The sequence below is a fragment of the Podarcis raffonei genome, chromosome 1, assembly GCF_027172205.1.
Source record: "Podarcis raffonei isolate rPodRaf1 chromosome 1, rPodRaf1.pri, whole genome shotgun sequence".
Classification (NCBI taxonomy): domain Eukaryota; kingdom Metazoa; phylum Chordata; class Lepidosauria; order Squamata; family Lacertidae; genus Podarcis; species Podarcis raffonei.
Genome location: NC_070602.1, coordinates 4,584,032 through 4,607,870, shown reverse-complemented (window position 1 = coordinate 4,607,870; position 23,839 = coordinate 4,584,032). Strand labels below are relative to the sequence as shown.

The window sequence follows — 23,839 nt, the reverse complement described above, 5'->3', positions numbered from 1 at the left end:
TGTCATTTTGAGCGCCTGCGCCTGCACAAGCAGCGAGACCCAGAAGCAATGCGCTCCGTTACTTCCGGGTTGCCGCGGAGCGCAACTCGAATGCGCTCATCCCAAAGCACATTCAGCCCGAGGTATGACTGTATATAGGATTGAATGTTTAATTATTAAGATACAAAATTACCATCTCAATAATAAAGTTACAAAATAATAACAAGGAAGTCACACACGGGTGAAGGGAAGACACAGTGCAAGAAATAAGAAATGGATAAATGTTGGTACATAATGAAATGTGAAAAAGTGAATTTACGAATATAATGTATATGTATCAATATGTAAAGATTTCATATATGTATTGGAACATTAATAATAAATAAATAAAGTGCAAAAAAAAAAAATCCCCACAGAGCAGCTATGCAACAAGGCAGACTGGGAGCCTTATCTGAAGTACAGAAGCAGGTGTGTTACATAAGATTTGTTTTGAGAATCTGATCATAGAATCAAAGAATTGTAGAGTCAAAGAGGGCCCACCAGTGGTCCTCTATCCCAACCCTCTGCAATGCAGGCACCTCAGGCACCTCAAAGACTTTGCAATTAGAAGAAGCAGGAGAAAAAAATCTCAAATACAAATAAAGAGGAAGTATACAAAAAGAAACTTTATTTTCCATCTTACTGTAGGTTTTTCTTCATTTTGATAAACAAAAAATATTTTATGTTTTATTATTGTGTATATTTTGAATGGGGACACAGGTGGCACTGTGGTCTAATCCACTGTGCCTCTTGAGCTTGCTGATCAGAAGGTCGGCGGTTTGAATCCCCGGGACAGGGTGAGCTCCCACTGCTCCGTCCCAGCTCCTGCCAACCTAGCAGTTCGAAAGAACACCAGCGCAAGTAGATAAATAGGTACCACTGCAGTGGGAAGGTAAACGGCGTTTCCGTGCGCTCTGGTTTCCGTCACGGTGTTCCATTGCACCAGAAGCAGTTTAGTCCTGCTGGCCACATGACAAGGAAAGCTGTCTGTGGACAAATGCCAGATCCCTCAGCCTGAAAGCGAGATGAGCGCCGGAACCCAGAGTCACCTTTGACTGGACTTAACTGTCCAGGGGTCCTTTACCTTTACCTATATTTTGAATCCCCTTCATGGATCACTGCCTTGTCGTGGCGAAGGGGCTTGAATAACTCAGAGAAGCTATGACCTATGCCGGTCAGGGCCACCCAAGACGGACAGGCCATAGCCGGGAGTTTAGATTAAATGTGATCCACCTGGAGAAGAAACTGGCAAACCACTCCAGTATTTTGCCAAGAAAACTCCATGGATGTAAAAAAGGAGTAGCTTTGAGAAGAAAGTGAGAATCTCCACGGCATGCTCTGGTCCATGGGGTCACGGAGAGTCGAACACGACTAAGACGACTAAACAACAACAACAACAACAAATATTTTGAATAAGATATATATATGGAGGCACCAAAATCTTTCCAGCGCTTAGGGCCTCTAAAGATCTTTCTCCAGCCCTGAGGAAGTAGGGTGAAAGCCCAATGGCTACTGATTGACAACCGCCTTAAATAAAATAATAAAATAAAATAAAATAAAATCTTCAACAGGAAGGGTGTGAATTCATGCAACAAGACCAGTGGGGCTGAGCAGGTCCCCTGGGAAGCCTGCAAGCAGGACCTGAGAGGCAACAGCCCTTTCCTGCTGCTGCTCCTCTTCAGAAACTGGTATTCATATAGATTCTTGGAACTGTAGAGTTGAAAGGGACACCCAGGGGTCATCTAGCCCAACCCTCTGCAATGCAGGAATCTCGGCTGAAAAATCCATGACAGTGAGCCAACCAGGAGCATACAGACTTTGACTTGACATTAGTTCAACATTCACGCTGTGCCTGAAGATTTGGGCCGGGGGGGCAAAACTGAGAGGCAGCCTTACCCGCTGGGCTTACGGTCTAGTAAAGCATGATTCGGAGGAAAGGGGGATTTTATGACAACCGACGAATCCCTTTGGGGCTCGGGAACGAGGAATCTCGGCGCGTGTAATTGCCTTGGCGACATCCCCGTGGACGAGCGAAAACAATGCGGTCCGGCTCCATCCCACACTGGCAAAGTCTGGATATCCGTGTCAGATGGGTTGCTTGGATCATGTTACTAATTGCAAACAGCAGAAACAGCTCTGCTGGAGAGGAGCTGGGAAGCAGCGATGGGATCTGGGTTGGCCACATGATCAAAGGACCGAGGCAATGCAGATCCAGATCATGGGGGAATTTGCTCTTCAGAGCTCAGCTTGGCAGAGCTCAAATTCTCTTGCTCCTTCAATACCCCAAGTAGCATCAAAAATATGCATGTAGTTCCTAAACAGCAACAGCACATGGCAGAAGGCAATGCCTACTTTTCTGGGATCAGTAATGGAATAGGATGCACATCTGTTGTGGATTCTCTAGTTGAGATTCCTGCATTGCATGGAATTGGACTAGATTACTGTCCCATCACCTCCTGGCAAATAGAAGGGGAAGAAATGGAGGCAGTGAGAGATTTGACTTTCTTGGGCTCCATGATCACTGCAGATGGTGACAGCAGCCACGAAATTAAAAGACACCTGCTTCTTGGGAGAAAAGCAATGACAAACCTAGACAGCATCTTAAAAAGCAGAGACATCACCTTGCCAACAAAGGTCCATATAGTTAAAGCCATGGTTTTCCCAGTAGTGATTTATGGAAGTGAGAGCTGGACCATCAAGAAGGCTGATCGCCGAAGAATGGATGCTTTTGAATTATGGTGCTGGAGGAGACTCTTGAGAGTCCCATGGACTGCAAGAAGATCAAACGCATCCATTCTTGAGGAAATCAGCCCTGAGTGCTCACTGGAAGGACAGATCCTGAAGCTGAGGCTCCAAGACTTTGGCCACCTCATGAGAAGAGAAGATTTCCTGGTAAAGACCCTGATGTTGGGAAAGATGGAGGGCACAAGGAGAAGGGGACGACAGAGGACGAGATGGTTGGACAGTGTTCTCGAAGCTACCAGCATGGGTTTGACCAAACTGCGGGAGGCAGTGGAAACAGGAGTGCCTGGCGTGCTCTGGTCCAGGGGGTCATGAGGAGTCGGACACGACTAAAGAACAGATAAAATACTGAGGAAGATAGACTGACTGTGTGACTCTGGATCAGGCCACTTCTTTGCCCAAACTATATCCCCCTCAGGCTACCACCTACTGCCACCCACCCACCCACCCACCCACCCCCCTTTTATATGAAGGGTCATAGCTCAATAACGGAACATTTGCTTGGCATGCAGAAGGCACTGCATTCAATCCTTAGCATCTCCAGGTGAGACTGGCAATCGCTCGTGCCTGAAACCCTGGAGTGCAGCTGCCGGTCAGAGTAGACAATATTAAGGTAGATGAACCCATACACTCCTTTGGAGAGAAGACTCCCTGGGAAAGACCCTGATGTTGGGAAAGAGGGAGGGCACAAGGAGAAGGGGATGACGGAGGACGAGATGGTTGGACAGTGTTCTTGAAACTACCAACATGAGTTTGACCAAACTGCGGGAGGCAGTGGAAGACAGGAGTGCCTGGCGTGCTCTGGCCCAGGGGGTCACAAAGAGTCGGACACAACTAAACGACTAAACAACAACAAACTGTGGCGATCCCACAGGGTCCCCAGACGTCTGACAGTCTATTGATCCCTGTGCCACCACTGTGCTCGCTTCCCCGCTGCCACCAACCTGTTACTCTCAGGTACACACTGAGTCCAGACAGTTATTAAAATTGAACCAAATAAACAAGTTTGTTTTATAAGCGTTAACAAGTTTAAGGTTTCTCAGATAATATTATTGTCAGTTTCTTAACTTTAGTTTCTTTACCGGCCTATACCTTCCTAATACCTTCTGACTGATTATATCAACTGTTTGACTGACTCCTCTTAACAGATTCTCTCACTCTCTCACATCAGACTAGCCCAACCCACAGACTTATCCTCTCTCTCTCTTCTCTAACTCCAGACTGACTTCTTAACAACTGTAACTCTAACTCCTCCCCTTGGGTTCCTATTGGTTAATCATTTTACAGGGTCTTTTTGGTGGTGGCGCCCCATTTGAGGATTCCCCTTTCCTGGCCAGGTGTATCTATCTCCTTTGTTATTAACTTCCTAGAGCGATTCTGAAAGGTTCCTGTTTGCTCGGGGTTTGATGGCTGAAAGATGCTGTTGTTGCTGGCAGCCTTGACCTTGTGAGCTTCTAAATTGTTTTTGGACTACTAAAACATGGGCCGCAGTAGTGGCATACATAAATAGCCTTTTTTGACACCTGGCAATTTCCATCTGAATTATCCCCAACAAAAAGGACTCTAGTTTGGTGGGGTTTTTGGAAAAAAAGTACTTTTAAACCTTTTTTTCAATTCATTGTGGATTATTCCCCAATACTATTTTACCCTTTTACAGGGGGTCCACCACATATATTATTATTATTTAAGATGTCATGTAATAAATACAAGGTGTTGAAAGGCTGTACATGTTGGACCTTGGTTAGCGAGACCTAGAATCAAAGAATCAGAGTTGGAAGGGAACTGCCAGGGTCATCTAGTCTGACCCCTGGCAATGCAGGAATCTGGACTAAAACATCCATGACAGGTGGCTGTCCAACCTCCCCAGGCAGCCTGGCCGATGAGCAGGGATGATGCTTATTCCAGTGACATCTGCAGCGTGCCACATTGGCTACTCTCGAGTAGCAGCTGTGTGCTCCAGAGGTGTTCAGGGAAAGATAGATATCACATTTGGGATATCAAGATTATTATTATTATTATTATTATTAGGACGTGGGTGGCGCTGTGGGTTAAACCACAGAGCCTAAGACTTGCTGATCAGAAAATCGGTGGTTCGAATCCCCACAACGGGGTGAGCTCCCGTTGCTCGGTCCCTGATCCTGCCAACCTAGCAGGTCGAAAGCACGTCAAAGTGCAAGTAGATGAATAGGTACCTCTCTGGCAGGAAGGTAAACGGCGTTTCCGTGCGCTGCTCTGGTTCGCCAGAAGCGGCTTAGTCCTGCTGGCCACATGACCCAGGAGCTGTACGCCGGCTCCCTTGGCCAATAAAGCGAGATGAGCGCCGCAACCCCAGAGTCGGCCACGACTGGACCTAATGGTCAGGGGTCCCTTTACCTTATTATTGTTGTTGTTGTTGTTGTTGTTACTACCAAGCAGGCCCTCTGCCTGGTTCCTTGTAACTTTGCTTCTCAGAGCTGGACCTCAGTGTCTGGGCTGAACGATGGGGGTGGAGACGCTCCTTCAGGTCTACTGGGCCTTTGAGGCCATTTAGGGCTTTAAAGGTCAGCACCAACACTTTGAATTGTGCTCGGAAACGTACTGGGAGCCAATGTAGGTCTTTCAAAACTGGTGTTATGTGGTCTCGGCAGCCGCTCCCAGTCACCAGTCTAGCTGCCGCATTCTGGATTAGTTGTAGTTTCCAGGTCACCTTCAAAGGTAGCCCCACGCAGAGCGCATTGCAGTAATCCAAGCGTGAGATAACTAGAGCGTGCACCACTCTTGCCAGACAGTCCGCAGTCAGTGAGGGTCTCATCCTGTGTACCAGATGGAGCTGGTAGACAGCTGCCCTGGACGCAAAATTGCGTCTCCATGGAGAGCTGTGAGCCCAAAATGACTCCCAGGCTGCACACCTGGTCCTTCAGGAGCCCAGATAGAGCACTACATCAGGAAAGAATCCAGGGAAGATTTTGCACAGGTCCTGGGCGAGGAAGAACTGGTGAAATGAAGGGAATTGAGAACTGATGGTTTCCTATCTGGGTGGCAAATATGCAGCCAAGTAGATAAGATGCCAACAAAGGTCCGTATAGTAAAATCTATGGTTTTCCCAGTAGTGATGTATGGAAGTGAGAGCAGGACCATAAAGAAGGCTGTTCGCAGAAGAATTGATGCTTTTGAATTATGGTGCTGGAGGAGCCTCTTGAGAGTCCCATGGACTGCAAGAAGATCAAACCTCTCCATTCTTAAGGAAACCAGCCCTGAGAGCTCACTGGAAGGACAGATTCTGAAGCTGAAGCTCCAAGACTTTGGCCACCTCATGAGAAGAGAAGACTCCCTGGAAAACACCCTGATGTTGGGAAAGATGGAGGGCACAAGGGGAAGGGGACGACAGAGGACGAGCTGGTGGGACAGTGTTCTCAAAGAGACCAGCATGAGTTTGACCAAACTGCGGGAGGCAGTGGAAGATAGAAGTGCCTGGCGTGCTCTAGTCCAGGGGGTCACAAAGAGCCGGACACGACTGAACGACTAAACAACAAAGATAAGATGCCAGTCTGGGAATGAGAGGAGGGCCAGGGAGGCAGCGATTGTGTGCATTCTCCACAGCTTTCTTCCGCGACAGTTGTGCAAAACGCTGGGCGGATTCCGAGCCGCAAAAATAGCTGGCAGGCTGCAGGTCCCCTAAGCATCTAGAAGCAAACAAGATCTCCCTTCACAGCCCCTGAATGCTCCTCCGAGGCCTCGGATATTCGCACATTCCTCTCCCCTTCCCTCATGTCAGCCAACTCCAAGTCAGAGAACAGCTGGCATTTGATAACAGTGGGAAATGGAGACGGCAGCTGCGGTTTTACAGGCCCGGCTCCTCAAGTCGGTCACGTTTCAAGGAAATTTCTAAATACCCGTCTCCCCCTCCCGGTCCCAAAACTCCTTCTAATGCCAGCTGAAGCTGCTGTGAAGCATCTCTGCTGCAAATGTCCAGATCAGGGGTTTGGTACCCTGAGACTTTTTACGAGGACCGGCTGTGCGATTAGGAAGCAGATTTGAGCTGGCAAGAAAAGGCCACAAATGGTCAATTGTTTAATTTACTAGCAGCCTTGAAGATACAGGATTGAACTAGCAGGGCCACTGCTTTGACCCAGCAGAGTCCTTATGTTCTTATGTCAGGGTTCTTCAGCAGATACGTCATTACAGAATCATAGAATTGTAGAATTGGAAGGTACCCGAGAATCATCTAGTGCAGGGGTTGGCAAACTTTTTCAGCAGGGGGGCGGTCCACTGTCCCTCAGACCTTGTGGGGGGCCGGAGTATATTTGGGAGTGGGAAATGAACAAAGAACCCAGCGATGCATTTTAAATAAAAGGACACAGCGTTCTATGCAAGAGCACCAGGCAGGCCCCACAAATAACCCAGAGATGCATTTTAAATAAAAGTATGTTTCCGAGCACAATTCAAAGTGTTGGTGTTGACCTTGAAAGCCCTAAAGGGCCTCAGCCCAATATACCTGAAGGAGCGTCTCCACCCCCATCATTCTGCCCGGATGCTGAGGTCCAGCGCCGAGGGCCTTCTGGCGGTTCCCTCACTGTGAGAAGCAAAGCTACAGGGAACCAGGCAGAGGGCCTTCTCAGTAGTGGCACCCGCCCCGTGGAACGCCCTCCCACCAGATGTCAAAGAGATAAACAACTACCTGACATTTAGAAGACATCTGAAGGCAGCCCTGTTCAGGGAAGTTTTTAATGTGTGACATTTTGATGTATTTTTGATCTTTGTTGGAAGCCGCCAGAGTGGCTGGGGTATCCTTCAGATTGGGCATCCAACATAGACACAGTTTGTAAAAAAAAAGGTAAAGGTAAAGGACCCCTGGATGGCTAAGTCCGGTCAAGGGCAACTATGGGGTTGCACCGCTCATCTTGCTTTCAGGCTAAGGAGCCGGTGTTTGTCCACAGACAGCTTTCCAGGTCACGTGGCCAGCAGGACCAAACTGCTTCTGGCACAACACAACATTGCGACGGAAACCAGAGCGCAGGGAAACGCCACTTACTTTCCCCGCTGCAGCAGTACCTATTTATCTACTTGCACTGGTGTGCTTTCAGACTGCTAGGTTGGCAGGAGCTGCGACAGAGCAACGGCAGTGCACTCTGTCACAGGGATTCGAACCGCCGACCTTCCGATCGGCAGGCCAGGAGACTCAGTGGTTTAGACCACAGCACCACTCGCGTTCACAGTTTGTACCCAGTTTGTACCACATGGCAAGAACACACGCCGGTCAAGGGCAGGATGCCAGCAGTCAAAAGAGTGACCTTAGCAGGTTTGCAACAACATCACCGTCCGAGAAGGATGTTTTCCCACAGGTTTTCCACACAGTGCTGGCCTCTCTTTGAACCCAAATTTGGAAAGAGGGGCAGAACAGCACATATCACCCAGCAGGCATGGCATTATCTAAGGAAACAGCCAGCTAACACAAACAAAGTTTGCATGCAACTTCTGACACCAGATCCAAACGCAACTCCGCTTTCTGATAAGGCAGACTGGCTTCTTGTTTGGTGTCAGAGTGCAAGAGGTTCAAAAACAAATCTAACTTTTTGGCTGTGAAGCTTTAAACACAAATAAATCAGAACTCTTCTCCAAATTCTGCACCCAGAAGTGTTGGATTCTGCAACCTGTAATGAGCTGGGCAGATGTGCATAATTTTGCAGACTTTTCATCATTTGTTTTGCAGCTGTTGCAACATGGGGAAGCCTCAGTCACTAGAAATGTGTTCAATGAAAGCAAAGTTCTGCGGAGGGCAGATTCCGCACCCGGTGCCAATTCCTTTGTTTACACACTGCGGTGGTTCCCAAACTGTGGACGACACCAAGTTATTCACCTCTGATTCACTTTTCCCCCAAACTAAAAACGCCGCCAAGCGCTGCACCCTTTCTCCAAAGGGGAGTCCTTTTGGGCAGAAAAGGACTGGTTCCTTCCCCTCAGTGGGCAAGCAGCCCTGACCTAAAGGCCAGGCTCTCCCCTGGAATTTCCCTGCCAAACCCTTCAAAGATATCACATACCCGCAAACTGCAAAGGCAGAAGGAAATCACCGTATTTTTCACTCTATAAGACACACCCGACCATAAGACGCACCTAGTTTTAGAGGAGGACAACAAGAAAAAAAATATCCTGAATCTGCGCAGCGCCTCTCCAGCAAAGCGGGAGGAGAAATGGAAGGGTCTCCGTTTATCCTCCCGCTTCACTAAAGGGGCGCTGCGCAGCTCTCCCTCTCTGCGCAGCGCCTCTCCAGCGAAGCAAAGTCAGAACAGCAAGAGGGATCACTGCGCAGAGAAAACAGTGATCCCTCTTGCTGTTCTGGCATCTGGGATAGCTGCGCCAAGCCTCTTCAGGGCAGGGGGAGTGTTCCAGGAGAGCAAGAGGGATTGGTGCTTTCACCGCGCAGCAATCCCTCTTGCTGTTCTGGCTTCTGGGATAGCTGCACGGCCTGCATTCGCTCCATAAGACGCATGCACAGTTCCCCTTACTTTTTAGGAGGGGAAAAGTGCGTCTTATAGAACGAAAAAATACAGTAAGATGCTTGGAGGTAGAACCAGACAGCACACCAGTTACTTACTGGTAGAGGTTCTTGACGGACTGCTCACTGCTGGTGACGCTGTGGTATGGCCCTTCCCGGCGCTGATAGTCCCCTCTGCTGAAGCCGACTCTGGCCGGCAGCTCCAGGTGGACGTTGTAGGATTCTTTGGGCCGTGTCCCAAAGAACTGGACCCCATCCTCGGGGTAGAGGAAGAGGGCATAGGCGTCCGAATCGCTGTAGGCCAAGACTGCTTGGAAGGTGTTGTGCTGCGGAAGCAAAGTGCAGAGACCCAGAATTAATCCTATTCAGATCAAAGCAGAGAACAGGCATCATAGAATCATAGAATCCTAGAGTTGGAAGAGACCACAAGGGCCATCGAGTCCAACCCCCTGCCAAGCAGGAAACACCATCAGAGCACTCCTGACATATGGTTGTCAAGCCTCTGCTTAAAGACCTCCCAAGAAGGAGACTCCACCACACTCCTTGGCAGCAAATTCCACTGTCAAACAGCTCTTACTGTCAGGAAGTTCTTCCTAATGTTTAGGTGGAATCTTCTTTCTTGTAGTTTGGATCCATTGCTCCGTGTCCGCTTCTCTGGAGCAGCAGAAAACAACCTTTCTCCCTCCTCTATGTGACATCCTTTTATATATTTGAACATGGCTATCATATCACCCCTTAACCTCCTCTTCTCCAGGCTAAACATGCCCAGCTCCCTTAGCCGTTCCTCATAAGGCATCGTTTCCAGGCCTTTGACCATTTTGGTTGCCCTCCTCTGGACACGTTCCAGTTTCTCAGTGTCCTTCTTGAACTGTGGTGCCCAGAACTGGACACAGTACTCCAGGTGAGGTCTGACCAGAGCAGAATACAGTGGCACTATTACTTCCCTTGATCTAGATGCTATACTCCTATTGATGCAGCCCAGAATTGCACTGGCTTTTTTAGCTGCCGCGTCACACTGTTGGCTCATGTCAAGTTTGTGGTCAACCAAGACTCCTAGATCCTTTTCACATGTAGTGCTCTCAAGCCAGGTGTCACCCATCTTGTATTTGTGCCTCTCATTTTTTTTGCCCAAGTGCAATACTTTACATTTCTCAGGTGTGGGCAAGGGGAAAACTAGGGGCATAAAGTGAGCTCCTGGTTGCTCCTTTCCACAAGGAGCTGTCTGCCAGTGCCAAACAGCTGATGAGCGCTGGAAGGAAAGGCACACACCCCCTCCTTGGGGATGGAGATGCTAGCTTTGAAGTCTGTTTGCAAGAAGCAGTTGGAGATTCAAGCCACTTTCTGCAAACAGGGCATCTTCCCCCTGCAGAGGCCTGGAGCCGGTCGCTCGCCTGCTCATTTGCAAAACTGACGCTGGACATCTCAAAACTGGGCATCAAAAGAAACATGACTCCGTAACTTATAAAGTAGCACTACATGCGTTGGCAGCTAAGAAGATCGGGAGAAAAGAACTAGATAAAATAGCGGTCAGTTGCAAAGGTGATTCGGACATTTAAGCTGGCACATTCTACCTTGCTATTCTATTGTATGCAACAAATAATTTTTAGGAGACGTGGTTGTGGTTTATTGCATCTGCAGTGCCTGATGTTTTTATGGTTACTGTCGCTTTTGTTTTTGTTCCCATTGTGAATGATGCCATGGCCTTTGGCTAGTGCAATAAAGTTGATGAGGATGGTGATTAAAAGAAATAGATTGGTTCCTGCATTGCAAGGCCTTTTGGGGCCCTTCCAACTTCATAGTTCTATGAATCTAATTCTGCACCAGATACAGAACACAGCAGTGGCATGGCCCTAGATTATCAGATCAGGGGAGGAGTGGGCTTTGTTGCACAACTCCAGTTAAGGAGTAAAGGTCTGCATGGGCAAATTCCATTTCTTCCGCTCCTCCTTTCCCAGAAGGCTGCTGCTCAAAATGCCCTGTAAAACTGCCCTGTTTGGTATCATCTCCCTCCTGTCTTATCTCCCTGCCTTTTAATCTTGACTCAGCTGCAAGGAGGGGAAATAAATCCGTTTTCCTCCATTGGATTATCTCCCCCTCGGGAGCCGCAAGAGATTCCAGTTTTCACCCAAGCCAAAAGAAGCTCAAGGGACGCAATCACCGATTCCCAAAAAAGGGAGAAGTTGTGGATTCAAGCTTGCTTGGAAACAGGCCCTCGGACTCAGCCCGGGCACGTGGGTGGAGGCTGGTTGTGAAAACCAACGAGGACGACATAGAACTCTGCACATGCTCAGGGGCACATCTTCCTTGTCCTTAAACCTTCTCCTTCTCCTCCACACACACATTTTCCAAGAGGGATTTCCTTTCCTTTCCCTGTTGACCCCTCCATTCTTTTTCGAGCCCAATCCTTTCCATTTCCTTATATGTCTCATCGCCTTTAGATCAGGCTCTGGTTGATTTGACCCCTTAAACTTCGACGGCTGTGCCAAATTTAGTAGAGAAAAAAACCCTGCGTGGCAGAACATCTCTCCCACAATATTTCAGATGCTTAAGGATTTCCTCTCCTAGACTATTAGACTGGCACTGTATCCTGTATCCTTTGGGGCGCCTCCTTTAGACCTTCCTCTTTCAACAACCCTTTGAAGCTGAGACCTTTCCCACCCAGCAATCATTTTGAAGATGTTTTTAAGGTGCTTTCTCATTTGACGCTTGCGGCCCTGGGCTCGTTTGGGAGGAAGGAGACAGGATATACATTTGACTCTGTATGTAAGCAACAATTTGTTTCTTTTAAGTATTTATAAGCCATCCTTCACCATAAAGAAGGCTGATCGCCGAAGAATTGATGCTTTTGAATTATGGTGCTGGAGGAGACTCTTGAGAGTCCCATGGACTGCAAGAAGATCAAACCTTTCCATTCTTAAGGAAATCACCCCTGAGTGCTCACCGGAAGGACAGATCCTGAAGCTAAGGCTCCAAGACTTTGGCCACCTCATGAGAAGAGAAGACTCCCCGGAAAAGACCCTGATGTTGGGAAAGATGGAGGGCACAAGGAGAAGGGGATGACAGAGGACGAGATGGTTGGACAGTGTTCTGGAAGCTACAAACATGAGTTTGACCAGACTGCGGGAGGCAGTGGAAGACAGGAGTGCCTGGCGTGCTCTGGTCCAGGGGGTCACGAAGAGTCGGACACGACTAAATGACTAAACAACAACAACAAGCCGTCCTTCACCCATAAGGAGAGGCTGCTGGGTGAAGCCAATAGCCCGTGAAATAAAAATTTTTTCCCTTATGGGGTATCCAAGAGCCCATATAGAGTCCTTACATAGGTTCCCTATTGGTAGGAGAAAATAACAGAGGCCAACCAGAGAATATTGAGAAGCAAAGCAGCTAGTAAGTTTGATCTTTATTGATCTGTTGCAACAGGGTGCTCCCCTCACCCTCAGGAGAGGAGGAGCACCCAGAAAAATGGTGTGCAAGGCCTTATAAAGACTTTTGAAATTCCCATCCTCTAGATCAAGACCACCCCCCAGAAACATCATACATACATCACGTGAGGGGTGTAACCCTAAGACCACCCCTCAGATACATCACAGAAAAGGTGGTCTTAAAACAGAAATTTCAATATTGTTTTTCTCTTATCCTTGTTTATTTCCTGTCTGGCAGGTTACTTGATTGGATTGCCTGAGGAGCCTGGCCAGTCTTTTGTAATGATAAAGCTCACACCCTTATTCAAACACAGACATACACTTAAGACAGGATTTGTGAAGGAAGAGACAATGGGGAGGCTTTTCCATTTTGACCTTGCAGAGAAAACATTTGGTCAGTTTAGGAATCAAAATGGTTCCAGGTTGGTCTTTCTGTGCTGATCTATGTACGTGCGGTTATGAACATTACCATATGTGTGACGCGGCAGCTAAAAAAGCCAATGCAATTCTGGGCTGCATCAATAGGAGTATAGCATCTAGATCAAGGGAAGTAATAGTGCCACTGTATTCTGCTCTGGTCAGACCTCACCTGGTGTACTGTGTCCAGTTCTGGGCACCACAGTTCAAGCAGGACACTGAGAAACTGGAACGTGTCCAGAGGAGGGCAACCAAAATGGTCAAAGGCCTGGAAACAATGCCTTATGAGGAATGGCTAAGGGAGCTGGACATGTTTAGCCTGGAGAAGAGGAGGTTAAGGGGTGATATGATAGCCATGTTCAAATATATAAAAGGATGTCACATAGAGGAGGAAGAAAGGTTGTTTTCTGCTGCTCCAGAGAAGCGGACACGGAGCAATGGATCCAAACTACAAGAAAGAAGATTCCACCTAAACATTAGGAAGAACTTCCTGACAGTAAGAGCTGTTTGACAGTGGAATTTGCTGCCAAGGAGTGTGGTGGAGTCTCCTTCTTGGGAGGTCTTTAAGCAGAGGCTTGACAACCATATGTCAGGAGTGCTCTGATGGTGTTTCCTGCTTGGCAGGGGGTTGGACTCGATGGCCCTTGTGGTCTCTTCCAACTCTATGATTCTATGATTCTATATATCTAAGACCATAAAATTCCTATCATAGACGTCACCCTTCCTCAGGGAGAGAGTCTCTCAGGAAGCCCACGGCCTCCTCCTTCACCGATAACCTCGTGTTTCCTGAGCAAGCACCTTCTGCACCCAAGAAGACCTTCATGCTAGAGGGTATCAGCGTTATTGCGGGGCCGGAAGGCAGTGCCTGAGGCCGTCGTGGCCGCATGTCCAAATATGTGCCTGGAGATCTGGAATGCAGAAACTATGGACATCCCCGCTCCGGCTGATAAGGGTTTCGGCAAGAGCCTTTGGGGGATTTTCCTCTCAAACTCAAAAAAAGAGCTTTGCAAATGTTAAGTAAACAAATAAAAAAGATAGTATTGTTGGACGTAGCCAAGGGCTGAGTTGTGGCTCTGATGAAGCCATGCCTTTGTCAGAATGAAAAAGAAGTGGAAAAGGAGAGGGGGAAAATCTCAAAATGTGTAGCAACCAATTTCACAGCATTCCCTTGAAAATAACTCAGATGTTCCTGACACAAGCTTTCCTCCAGAAGTGGTCGTGTTTGGCAAACTGAGACAAGCTGTCATGTCTATTGAGCTGCTTAGCTTCAGATAAGGAGGTGGCCTCACCAGCCCAAGAGCAAATCCAGCCTTTGGGCTATCTAACCAGATAGTGTCTGCTCTGGCTGGTAGCAGCCCTAAGGCCCAAGATTTTTGCTTCTGAGTAATAGTCACTGGAAACCATAGAAGGGAAGAGTTCCTCTCGATCCAGGAGGCTGTTGTTTTATTAAGAAGAAATACCTCTTTTGTATTTTTGGCTGTTTCTTTTATTTTGCTTTCTTTACTTTATCTTTCTCTCACTTTCCTCTCCGTATTGCTATGGTTCCTTTCTTTCCTTCTTCTGTTTTTGTTCTGTATCTTTTAGAGCTGCAATTTTACTACCGTATTTTTCGCCCCATAGGACGCACCTAGTTTTTTGGGGGGGAAATAGAGAAAAAAAATATTTTCCCCCCCCAGGCACGGGACTGGTGCGGGGGAAGCCCGAGCTCCCCCCGACCCCAGCCCCCAGAATAGCCTGCTATCCGCAAGCCTAGGGAGCCGCGCCCATCTCCCCAGGCTCTTCAGCGCGCCCGAGGCTTCGGAATGCAAGCAGCTCTGCGCAACCCTCCGGAGCCCGGCGCAGCTTGGCGCTGGGCTCCGGAGGGTTGCGCAGAGCTTCCTGAAGCCTGGAGAGCGAGAGCCTATAGGGTGAAAAATACGGTATATTATGGGGAAATCTCAATTAAAAAATCTTATTATTATTTTAAAAACACTCAAAGAGGTTGACGAAAAGCGATAAAATGGTCACCCAGAAAAACAAACAGCAATAATTTAAGACTTGCAGGAAGTTTAAGATGACAAGAGACTAAAAGCAGGTTAAAACTCACGTCAAGTTTCTAAAGATACAAAAGTTTAAAAACTAAAACGGAATAGCACTCACATTAACTTTCTAAGCATCTGGGTGGGCTCGTCTGAACAAAAATGTTTTTCGCAGTCGCTGAAAAGAGTACAGTGGTACCTCAGGTTAAGTACTTAATTCGTTCCGGAGGTCTGTTCTTAACCTGAAACTGTTCTTAACCTGAAGCACCACTTTAGCTAATGGGGCCTCCCGCTGCCGCCACGCTGCCGGAGCACGATTTCTGTTCTCATCCTGAAGCAAAGTTCTTAACCTGAAGCACTTTTTCTGGGTTAGAAGAGTCTGTAACCTGAAGCGTATGTAACCTGAAGTGTATGTAACCTGAGGTACCACTGTACAGTGAAGATGCCTGCCTGATTATCAAGAGGCAAGGAGTTCCAAAGGACATGATCTGCTGGGAATCTCTAGCCTGAGCTTACTTGCAATGCCTGGCATTTTCCCAGATTCATTTCAGCAGAGTTTCAGGAGGAGAGCATTCCCTGTGGATTCTTCCCTTAAGCAAACGAACAAACGGAGCACAGTGTACAACAAATGAGTCTCGTTGCACAAGGACTTCCGCTTGCACAATGGGGTTTTCCCCTCTTCCCCCTGTGCACCCCAAAATGGGCTGGGGGGGTCGTGAGAAACCCCAGAACGGCATGCAGTGGAGAGGAGATGGGGGGGAGTTGTCCCATCCAGCAAGCGGAAATGACAGAACGGTGGCCTCAGCACAAAGCTGGATTCTTCCTGGAGGTTTGCATCTAAACACACAGGATTAAGCCCCCAGTTAAATGGGAAATCTGACAGATAACAGTGTTCCGGTGGGGTCAAGCGTCAAAGGGCAAAGGTCAGTTTGACTTACTTGTACCTAAGCCACCCTCAATGGACTCTGAGCACCCAACATTTGTTCAAATAGAGGCAGAGGGCAAATTTTGCCAGCCCAAGTCTGGTTTCCTCAATTCCAGAGGGCGGCTGAGGCCCAAATCTCAAACCAGAATCTCTGGCAGCCTACGCCAGTGGAACGATCTGCTTGTAGATTCTCCTTCCTTTCAGGTTTATAAGCAGAGCTTGGAATGCCGTCCGTCATGGATGCTTTAGCTGAGATTACTGCACTGCTGGGGAGGCTGGACTAGATGACCCTTGGTGCCCTCCCAACTCTATGATTCTTTCTCCCACCCCGTGGTCTTTGACAGGAAGAGGCAGCCTGGCGCTCTGAGGATCTGGGGGCCAGAAGGCAAACAATTCTGCAACCATCTGGGGTGAGAGAGCTCACATTGGCTACCTCCACTTTCGCATGTTCCCTGGCATTTAAAAACACAACAGCACACCAGGGTTATGCGACATGGGAAGCTGCCTGATGCTGAGCCAGACCACTTGCCATATACCTCAGTGTTGCACGCACTGACTGGCAGCTCCAGAGTTTCTGGCAAGGGACATTCACAGCCCAACCTGATGGTGACAGGGACTGAACCAGTATATTAACACACACTGTGTGTGTGTGTGTGGCTTTAATTCTATTCATTTTGGCTCCTGAACAGCGAAAACCCGGAACGTCCGACAAGGCTTCTGCTGGTGTGCAGGGAGCTCATGCAGGCAATCAGAAGCCGCGCTTTGGTTTTCAAACGTTTCCGAAGTCTAATGGACTTCCAGAACAGATTACGTTAAAGAACCAAGGTACGACTGTAAATGTTTTAAGCATTTTGCATTATATCTGTGTCGATTTAATTTGTGTAAGCTGCCTTGAGGCTCGGTTTGGGAAGATGGTGGGATAGAAATAAACAACAACAAGAGGACTTTCTGCATGCAGACCAGAGGCACCCCCACTGAGTTACAGCCCTTTCGTGTTGTTTTTAAATGTGCGCAAATCGATTTAAAAATAGATATCTGCAGACCTACCTAGTTACAGGAATGCCATTAGGGCCTTCATTTCCATGCGTGGCGGAAAATCTGAAACATGCCTTTCGTTCCCAGCAGACACGGGAATGAATCATTCCCAGAGACATCCCCCACCCACCCACCCAACAAAACAACGCGGAGGTTAAAACGGTTAACAAAACAAAAGCAGTCAGACTTTCCCAAAACGGAAAGCCCTCTTTGCCTTTTCCTAGGCAGCTGCCTCCAGTAGTGATGTATGGAAGTGAGAGCTGGACCATAAAGAAGGCTGATCGCCGAAGAATTGATGCTTTTGAATTCTGGTGCTGGAGGAGACTCTTGAGAGTCCCATGGACTGCAAGAAGATCAAACGCATCCATTCTGAAGGAAATCAGCCCTGAGTGCTCACCGGAAGGACAGATCCTGAAGCTGAGGCTCCAAGACTTTGGCCACCTCATGAGAAGAGAAGACTCCCTGGAAAAGACCCTGATGTTGGGAAAGATGGAGGGCACAAGGAGAAGGGGACGACAGAGGACGAGATGGTGGGACAGTGTTCTCGAACCCACAAATATGAGTCTGACCAGACTGCGGGAGGCAGTGGAAGACAGGAGTGCCTGGCGTGCTGTGGTCCATGGGGTCACGAAGAGTCGGACACAACTAAACGACTAAACAACAACAACAGTTAAAGCTACGGTTTTCCCAGTAGTGATGTATGGAAGTGAGAGCTGGACCATAAATAAGGCTGATCGCCAAAGAATTGATGCTTTTGAATTCCTGTGCTGGAGGATACTCTTGAGAGTCCCATGGACTGCAAGAAGATCAAACGTATCCATTCTTAGTCGGACACGACTAAACAACAACAAGGCAGCTGCCTTAAACTGAGTCAGACAGCTGAGCCGTCTAGTTCAGCACTGACCGACAGCCTCCCTCCAGGGTTTCAAAGAGCACTGAGTGCTGCTAGCTCCGGGACTTGTGCTACTGGGAAGAGTTGCTGGGATCACTAAGCCTGAACGCCGGAGCAGTCCTTGTTTCCTTGAATACAGAGTTAACTTTGCTGACACCATGTGATTTATGGTTGACCTGGTTCCTGACACCAAATCACCTTTCCATTTCCATCCGAATGAGAGCAGCGGCTGTCCGTATCTCTTCCCTCTCTATTGTATCAAATGCCCTATAGGATCCCAACAGCTTGGCCAATGACAGGAGCACCCCAAGCAGAAATTGCCAGAAATGGCACGACTTGGAGGAGGAGAACTTCAAAGGGCCAGGGTTGCCGTGGCAGCTGTCACTCCCGCAATTTCCATGGCAACAAGGTGGAAAGGGGCGGAGGTGCTGGGCTGGCTGAGTCGCCACTGGGGAGCAAGTCCAGGCTCCCCTCTTGGAAAAGGTTGGGCGGCAGCAGGGATCGTTCAGCGGGCCTTTGCAACTGGAGCACCAGCCAGGGCGGCCCTCAAGGTTGGAGACAAGTTGCCCAGTGTGGAGGTCTACGAGGGTGACCCTGGCAACAAGGTGAATGTGGCGAGCCTCTTCACAGGCAAGAAGGGGATCTTCTTTGGGGTGCCTGGTGCGTTCACTCCAGGTTGTTGAAAAACCCACCTCCCAGGCTACGTGGAGAAGGCAGGACAACTGAAGGGCAAAGGAGTGGAGATCATCGCCTGCTTGTCTGTCAACGACGTCTTCGTCACGAGCGAGTGGGGAAAGGCTCACAAAGCCGAGGGAAAGGTCCGGATGTTGGCTGATCCCACAGGAGCATTTGGGAAGGCCACAAACCTGTTGCTGGACAAAGAGCCACTTCGGGAACTTTTTGGGACCCAACGATCCAAACTGTTCTCTTTGGTGGTCCAAGATGGTGTGGTGAAGGCCCTCAACATAGAAGAGGATGGCACAGGCCTCACCTGCAGTTTGGCCAGCAACATCCTATCTCAGCTCTGAGACCTGGGACACCGCGGCTGTGAACCGTCTCCTAAACCCTGACACGGGTGGCTCTGTGGTTTAACCTAGGACCTGCCGATCAGATCAGAAGGTCGGCGGTTCGAATCCCCATGACGGGATGAGCTCCCGTTGCTCGGTCCCTGCTCCTGCCAACCTAGCAGCTCGAAAGCACATCAAGTGCAAGTAGATAAATAGGTACTGCTCTGGCGGGAAGGTAAATGGCGTTTCCGGAGCTGCTCTGGTTCGCCAGAAGTGGCTTAGTCATGCTGGCCACATGACCCGGAAACTGTACGCTGGCTCCCTCGGCCAATAAAGCGAGATGAGCGCTGCAACCCCAGAGTTGGCCACGACTGGACCTAATGGTCAGGGGTCCCTTTACCTTTACTAAACCCTGACAGCAAGAGACGCACAAAACCACCCACCCTCACCTGGTTCTTACTATGCAGAAGGGATGGTGGGCTGATTCATTTCCCCCTCACAGCTTCTAAGATTTGGCCTTTACAAGAGCAGGGATACGTATTTAGCTGCTTTGAATCCCTTCTCTGTCTTGACTCCGTTATCTTGGACATTATTGCCTGAAATAAAAATTATATTGGGGGGGGGGAGAAATTGCCAGAAATGCAGATGCCACAAACCATCGCCTCACCTGTTTGGAAGGCTCCGAGTTCCGGCTGACTTCTTCGTAGGCCCCCACGTTCTCCCAGGTAGCGATGAAGGTGTGGCGTGGGGAAAACCCATCCGCGCTGGGGAATCCAGCCTGGATTAGCTGGGCGGCCCGATCCGTCACCTCCCTGGAGTCGTCCAGGCGGTAATAGATTTTGCCCCTCCCGCCGCTGGTGTCGATGTCCGACAGGAAAGGAGCAACCGCGGGGAAGTCCGTGGGGAAATCATCGTCCACATACTGGGTCTCTCTAGGGAAGTCCTGGGTGGAAATGATCCCGTTGGTCCCAACCTATCAGGAAGCCAGGTCAAAGAAGAATGAATAAAGTGATCAAATATCAAATGCAGTGGAAGACTAAAGGTTTGTACGGTTCTCGTCATAAATTTTTATTTAGTTTTGCAAATTAAAAGTGACATTCAAAATCATAAAAAGATAAAGAATCAATTGAATCTCTGGAATTTCCCCCTCCATCACTAATCTTTTTCCGCTGCATATTTTAAGTCACTCCAATTTTTTAAAAATATCCCATGCACTCCTAGTTCTTGTTACATTATAAAGGTAAAGGTAAAGGGACCCCTGACCATTAAGTCCAGTCGTGGCCGACTCTGGGGTTACAGCGCTCATCTCGCTTTATTGGCCAAGGGAGCCGGCGTACAGCTTCCGGGTCATGTGGCCAGCATGACTAAGCCGCTTCTGGCGAACCAGAGCAGCGCACGGAAACGCCATTTACCTTCCCGCCAGAGTGGTACCTATTTATCTACTTGCACTTTGACATGCTTTCAAACTGCTAGGTTGGCAGGAGCTGGGACCGAGCAACAGGAGCTCACCCCATTGCGGGGATTCGAACCGCCGACCTTCTGATCAGCAAGCCCTAGGCTCTGTGGTTTAACCCACAGTGCCACCCACATCCCTGTTACATTATAAGTGTTATTTAAATCCTGCTTAGGAGCTCCACTGTTTACAGTGGTCTCCAAGGTAAGTTATAAATTCCCCCCATTCTTTATTGAAATTCTGCTCTTCCTGGTTTCTGATTTCCCCAGTCATTTTCGCCATCTCCACATAGTCCATCAGTTTGATCTTCCATTCCTCTCTGGGGGGAACTTTTCCTTCCTTCCATCTCTGGGCTAACGGTTTGTACAGCTCTGGTTTCCTCACCTCGAAAGGATATGGTAGAGTTGGAAAAGGTTCAGAAAATGGCAACCAAAATGGTGGAGGGGCAGAGAAACTCCCCTTTGAGAAATGGTTGCAGCATTTAGGACTTTTTCCTTTAAAGAAAAGGCAAGTAAGGAGCAACATGATAGAATTTTATAAACTTATGCATGGCGTGGAGAGAATGCAGAGAGAAAAAGCTTCCCTCCCTCTCTCATAACACGACAACTTGTGGACATCCAATGAATGTTGGAAGCTTTGGGACAGAGAAAAGATAGTCTTTACACAGCGCAGAGTTAAACCCTGGAACTCCCTGCCACATGAGGCAGTGATGGACCCCGACCTTTAGGTGGCTTAAAGGAGGATTGGGCAAATTTATGCATTAAGTGAATCACAGGCATCTAGTTGCTTACTCGTAGCTGGATGGAGAAATGTAAGAAAGATTTAGGTCCCAGTTGCTGGAGAGATAATCAGGGAAATTAATACTGACTGGCCTGTGGAATGAGATCAGTTGGTGTCACCACTGGGGAAAGTTTGGGGTGGGACAGCCTTCTCAGTAGTGACTCCCAAATTCTGAGCTCCTTCCCTTGGGAAATGCTGCTGTCCTCCTCGTTACAGTCATATCTCGGGTTACAGATGCTTTAGGTTGTGTTTTTTCAGGTTGCGGACCGCCGAAAACCTGAAGTACCGGTTACTTCTGGGTTTTGGCGATCGCTCATGTGCAGAAGTGCTAAATCGCGCTTTGTGCATGCGCAGAAGCACTGAATCGCAACCCGAGCGTCTACTGTACTCCCTTTTATGCACCAGTTATGGAGTTATTTTATTCACCTGAGCCTTCGGGAATTTAGCATCCCAGGGACCCACAGCTGCAAATGTTAGATTGCAGTTTTTAATGCAACTGTGAAATATTTTGCGACAGAGATATTACTGCATGCTAAACTGCCTTGTGCTCCCAGATGGGAGGAGGGGTAGGTACAGAAATAAAATAATATGTCCATATAGTGCTTAAAAACTCCACTTGCAAGCAGCCCATAAAAACAATCAGAGCATTCTGCAGGAATCCTTAAATCAACCCTGCAAGGAAAATTCCCCAGATTAAGCTAGGAAAGTGGAGGTTTGCTCAAGACTGCCTGGTGAGTTTACAACCGTGGACAAGAATGAAGCCTGGGAACTTCCAGGCTCAACAATAACAACCTTACTCACAAGGAAACTGTGTGTCTGCTTCTGCCACAGGAGGCTGTGGGCAGGCTGCTGCCTTTCCGCCTCAGTTTCTCATCCATAAAATGGGAGCAGCACCAACTCACTATCAAGGTTAAGAAAACACATCTGCAGATGGAAAGCTGTTGATTTTATTTCCTTTTACTTATTAAAATCTAGCAGGTTTTCGTTTGCATTTTTTCCCTATTTTTCAAATAAGTAGATGTGGAGAGATGTGGCAGAATTCGACCGTTAGCCTTCAGTCGGTGGATCGGGACCAGCTGCCAGCTCAAAGCCGGACCCAAAGTGGGTCACCACAGCAGCACAACCAGCCTACATTTACACAGGGTTGTGCTTGCAGCAGAGCATCAAAATTAATTGACCCACGTTTGCTATGTCTGTCTGTTTCAATGCAGCTACTCTGAGCAGGGGGAGCATTGGATACCCCCGACTGCATTGGGGGAGGGTCTCAAGACAGGTCCTTGGTTTGCAAAGGCCAAAAGGCCACCTAGCTAAATGGATGTGTCATCGCTGCAGTCACTAGAGGATTTGGCGACAGAGATTTTGCAGCGTGTGTCGAGGGACGGAGCGCTGGCTTGGAAAAAGATATTCAGAAAGGGACACACAGAGTTCTTATTGAGTGCCCAGGAATGTCCTGGGCAAACAGATGCCCGGCCAAGGACCCCTCCCTGCCTCTGGCATCTGGCACAGCTCTGGGCTGGCTCAGCAGGGTGGTGGTGCCATGGGAGGGGGAGTCCTTGGCTTCTCTCTGGGGCTGACACCACCTTCCAACCAGGAGCCTGACACCAGCCTTTGCCAAGCCGGTGCCCTCCAGATGTTGATGGATGGCAACTCCCATCCTCCCCGGACAGCACATCTGGAGGGCACGAGAAAGCCCCATCAGCCCCCAACATCTGGAGGGTACAGATAACACCCAAACGCCCTGCCCACCAAAATCTGGAGGGTACAACCCCATCCAACATCTGGAGGGCAAAGACAACCCCTTGTTGGCCCCATCCAAAACACCTGGAGGGCAGAAGCCCCATCAGCCCCGCCCAACAGCTGCAGGGCGCATCCATCCCCGTCCCGTCCAACAAGATCTGCGGGGCACCCGCTTGGCGAAGGCTGCCCTAGACGAATGCCATGCTCCTCTCCCCCCAAGTCCCCCGATCTCTCTCTATGGGGCGTCGGACTTACATAGACCTGGCTGAATCGGGTCTCGTAGTAGAGCAGCGGGCTGGGCAGCTGCACGGGAGCCGAGGTCTCGTCGTCGCCGTCGGGCAGCTGCCGGTCGCCGCGCGGGGGCCCGAAGGGGAAGAGCTGCGCTCGGGGCAGGGCAGCCCCCCAGCCCGGCAGCTGCAGGAGGAGGAGGAGGAAGAGCCCGGGCAGCGCGGCTTCCCCCAGCATGGCCCTCGCAATGGACTTGCTCCGGGAGGAGGAGGAGGAGGAAGGGGAAGCGGGCGGGGCGGGCGCAGCTCCGGAGCGGGAGGCGCGAAGCCCACGGCCGCCCCCTCGAGTCCCGGCAGCGGGCCCAGGGCAGGGCGGGGCCGGAGGCGCCTCTCCCGCCTCTCCATTGGCTGCCCGGAGCCCGGGCAGCGGCCAATCAAGCCCTCCTGGACTAGAGAGGATGCCAGTAACCCCCCCCCCCACTCCACCCCCCGACGGCAACATCTGGAGCTCGTTAGAGGCTCGGCGGGCGCAGCTGCTGCAGCGCCGCTGGCTGCCCGCCCCGTCGGGGATGCGTCCTCGGTGCCCGGCGCGCATCGGAACAGCTGGATCCCGCTTCTTGGGCGCAGGCACGTCGCGCAGAGAGGGGCGCAGTGGACCAGGAGGAGAGCCTGGCTGCCGGATCAGGCCAGGGCC

General features: G+C 49.4%; 1 protein-coding gene and 1 pseudogene across 1 annotated transcript in view; one reads left to right on the top strand and one right to left on the bottom strand.

Moving 5' to 3' along the window:
* NID2 (nidogen 2) overlaps positions 1-23,505 on the bottom strand; it is an 83,445-nt gene extending 59,940 nt beyond the window's left edge. The window contains exons 1-3 of the mRNA XM_053365441.1: positions 23,174-23,505; positions 19,616-19,921; positions 9,332-9,558 (exon numbers count right to left, since the gene is read on the bottom strand). Coding sequence (XP_053221416.1) covers positions 9,332-9,558; positions 19,616-19,921; positions 23,174-23,383 — 743 coding nt within the window. The 5' untranslated portion in view covers positions 23,384-23,505. The remainder of the gene's footprint in view (positions 1-9,331; positions 9,559-19,615; positions 19,922-23,173) is intronic.
* Positions 18,340-19,549, top strand: LOC128402015 (peroxiredoxin-5, mitochondrial-like; annotated as a pseudogene).
* Positions 23,506-23,839: the final 334 nt, after the last annotated feature.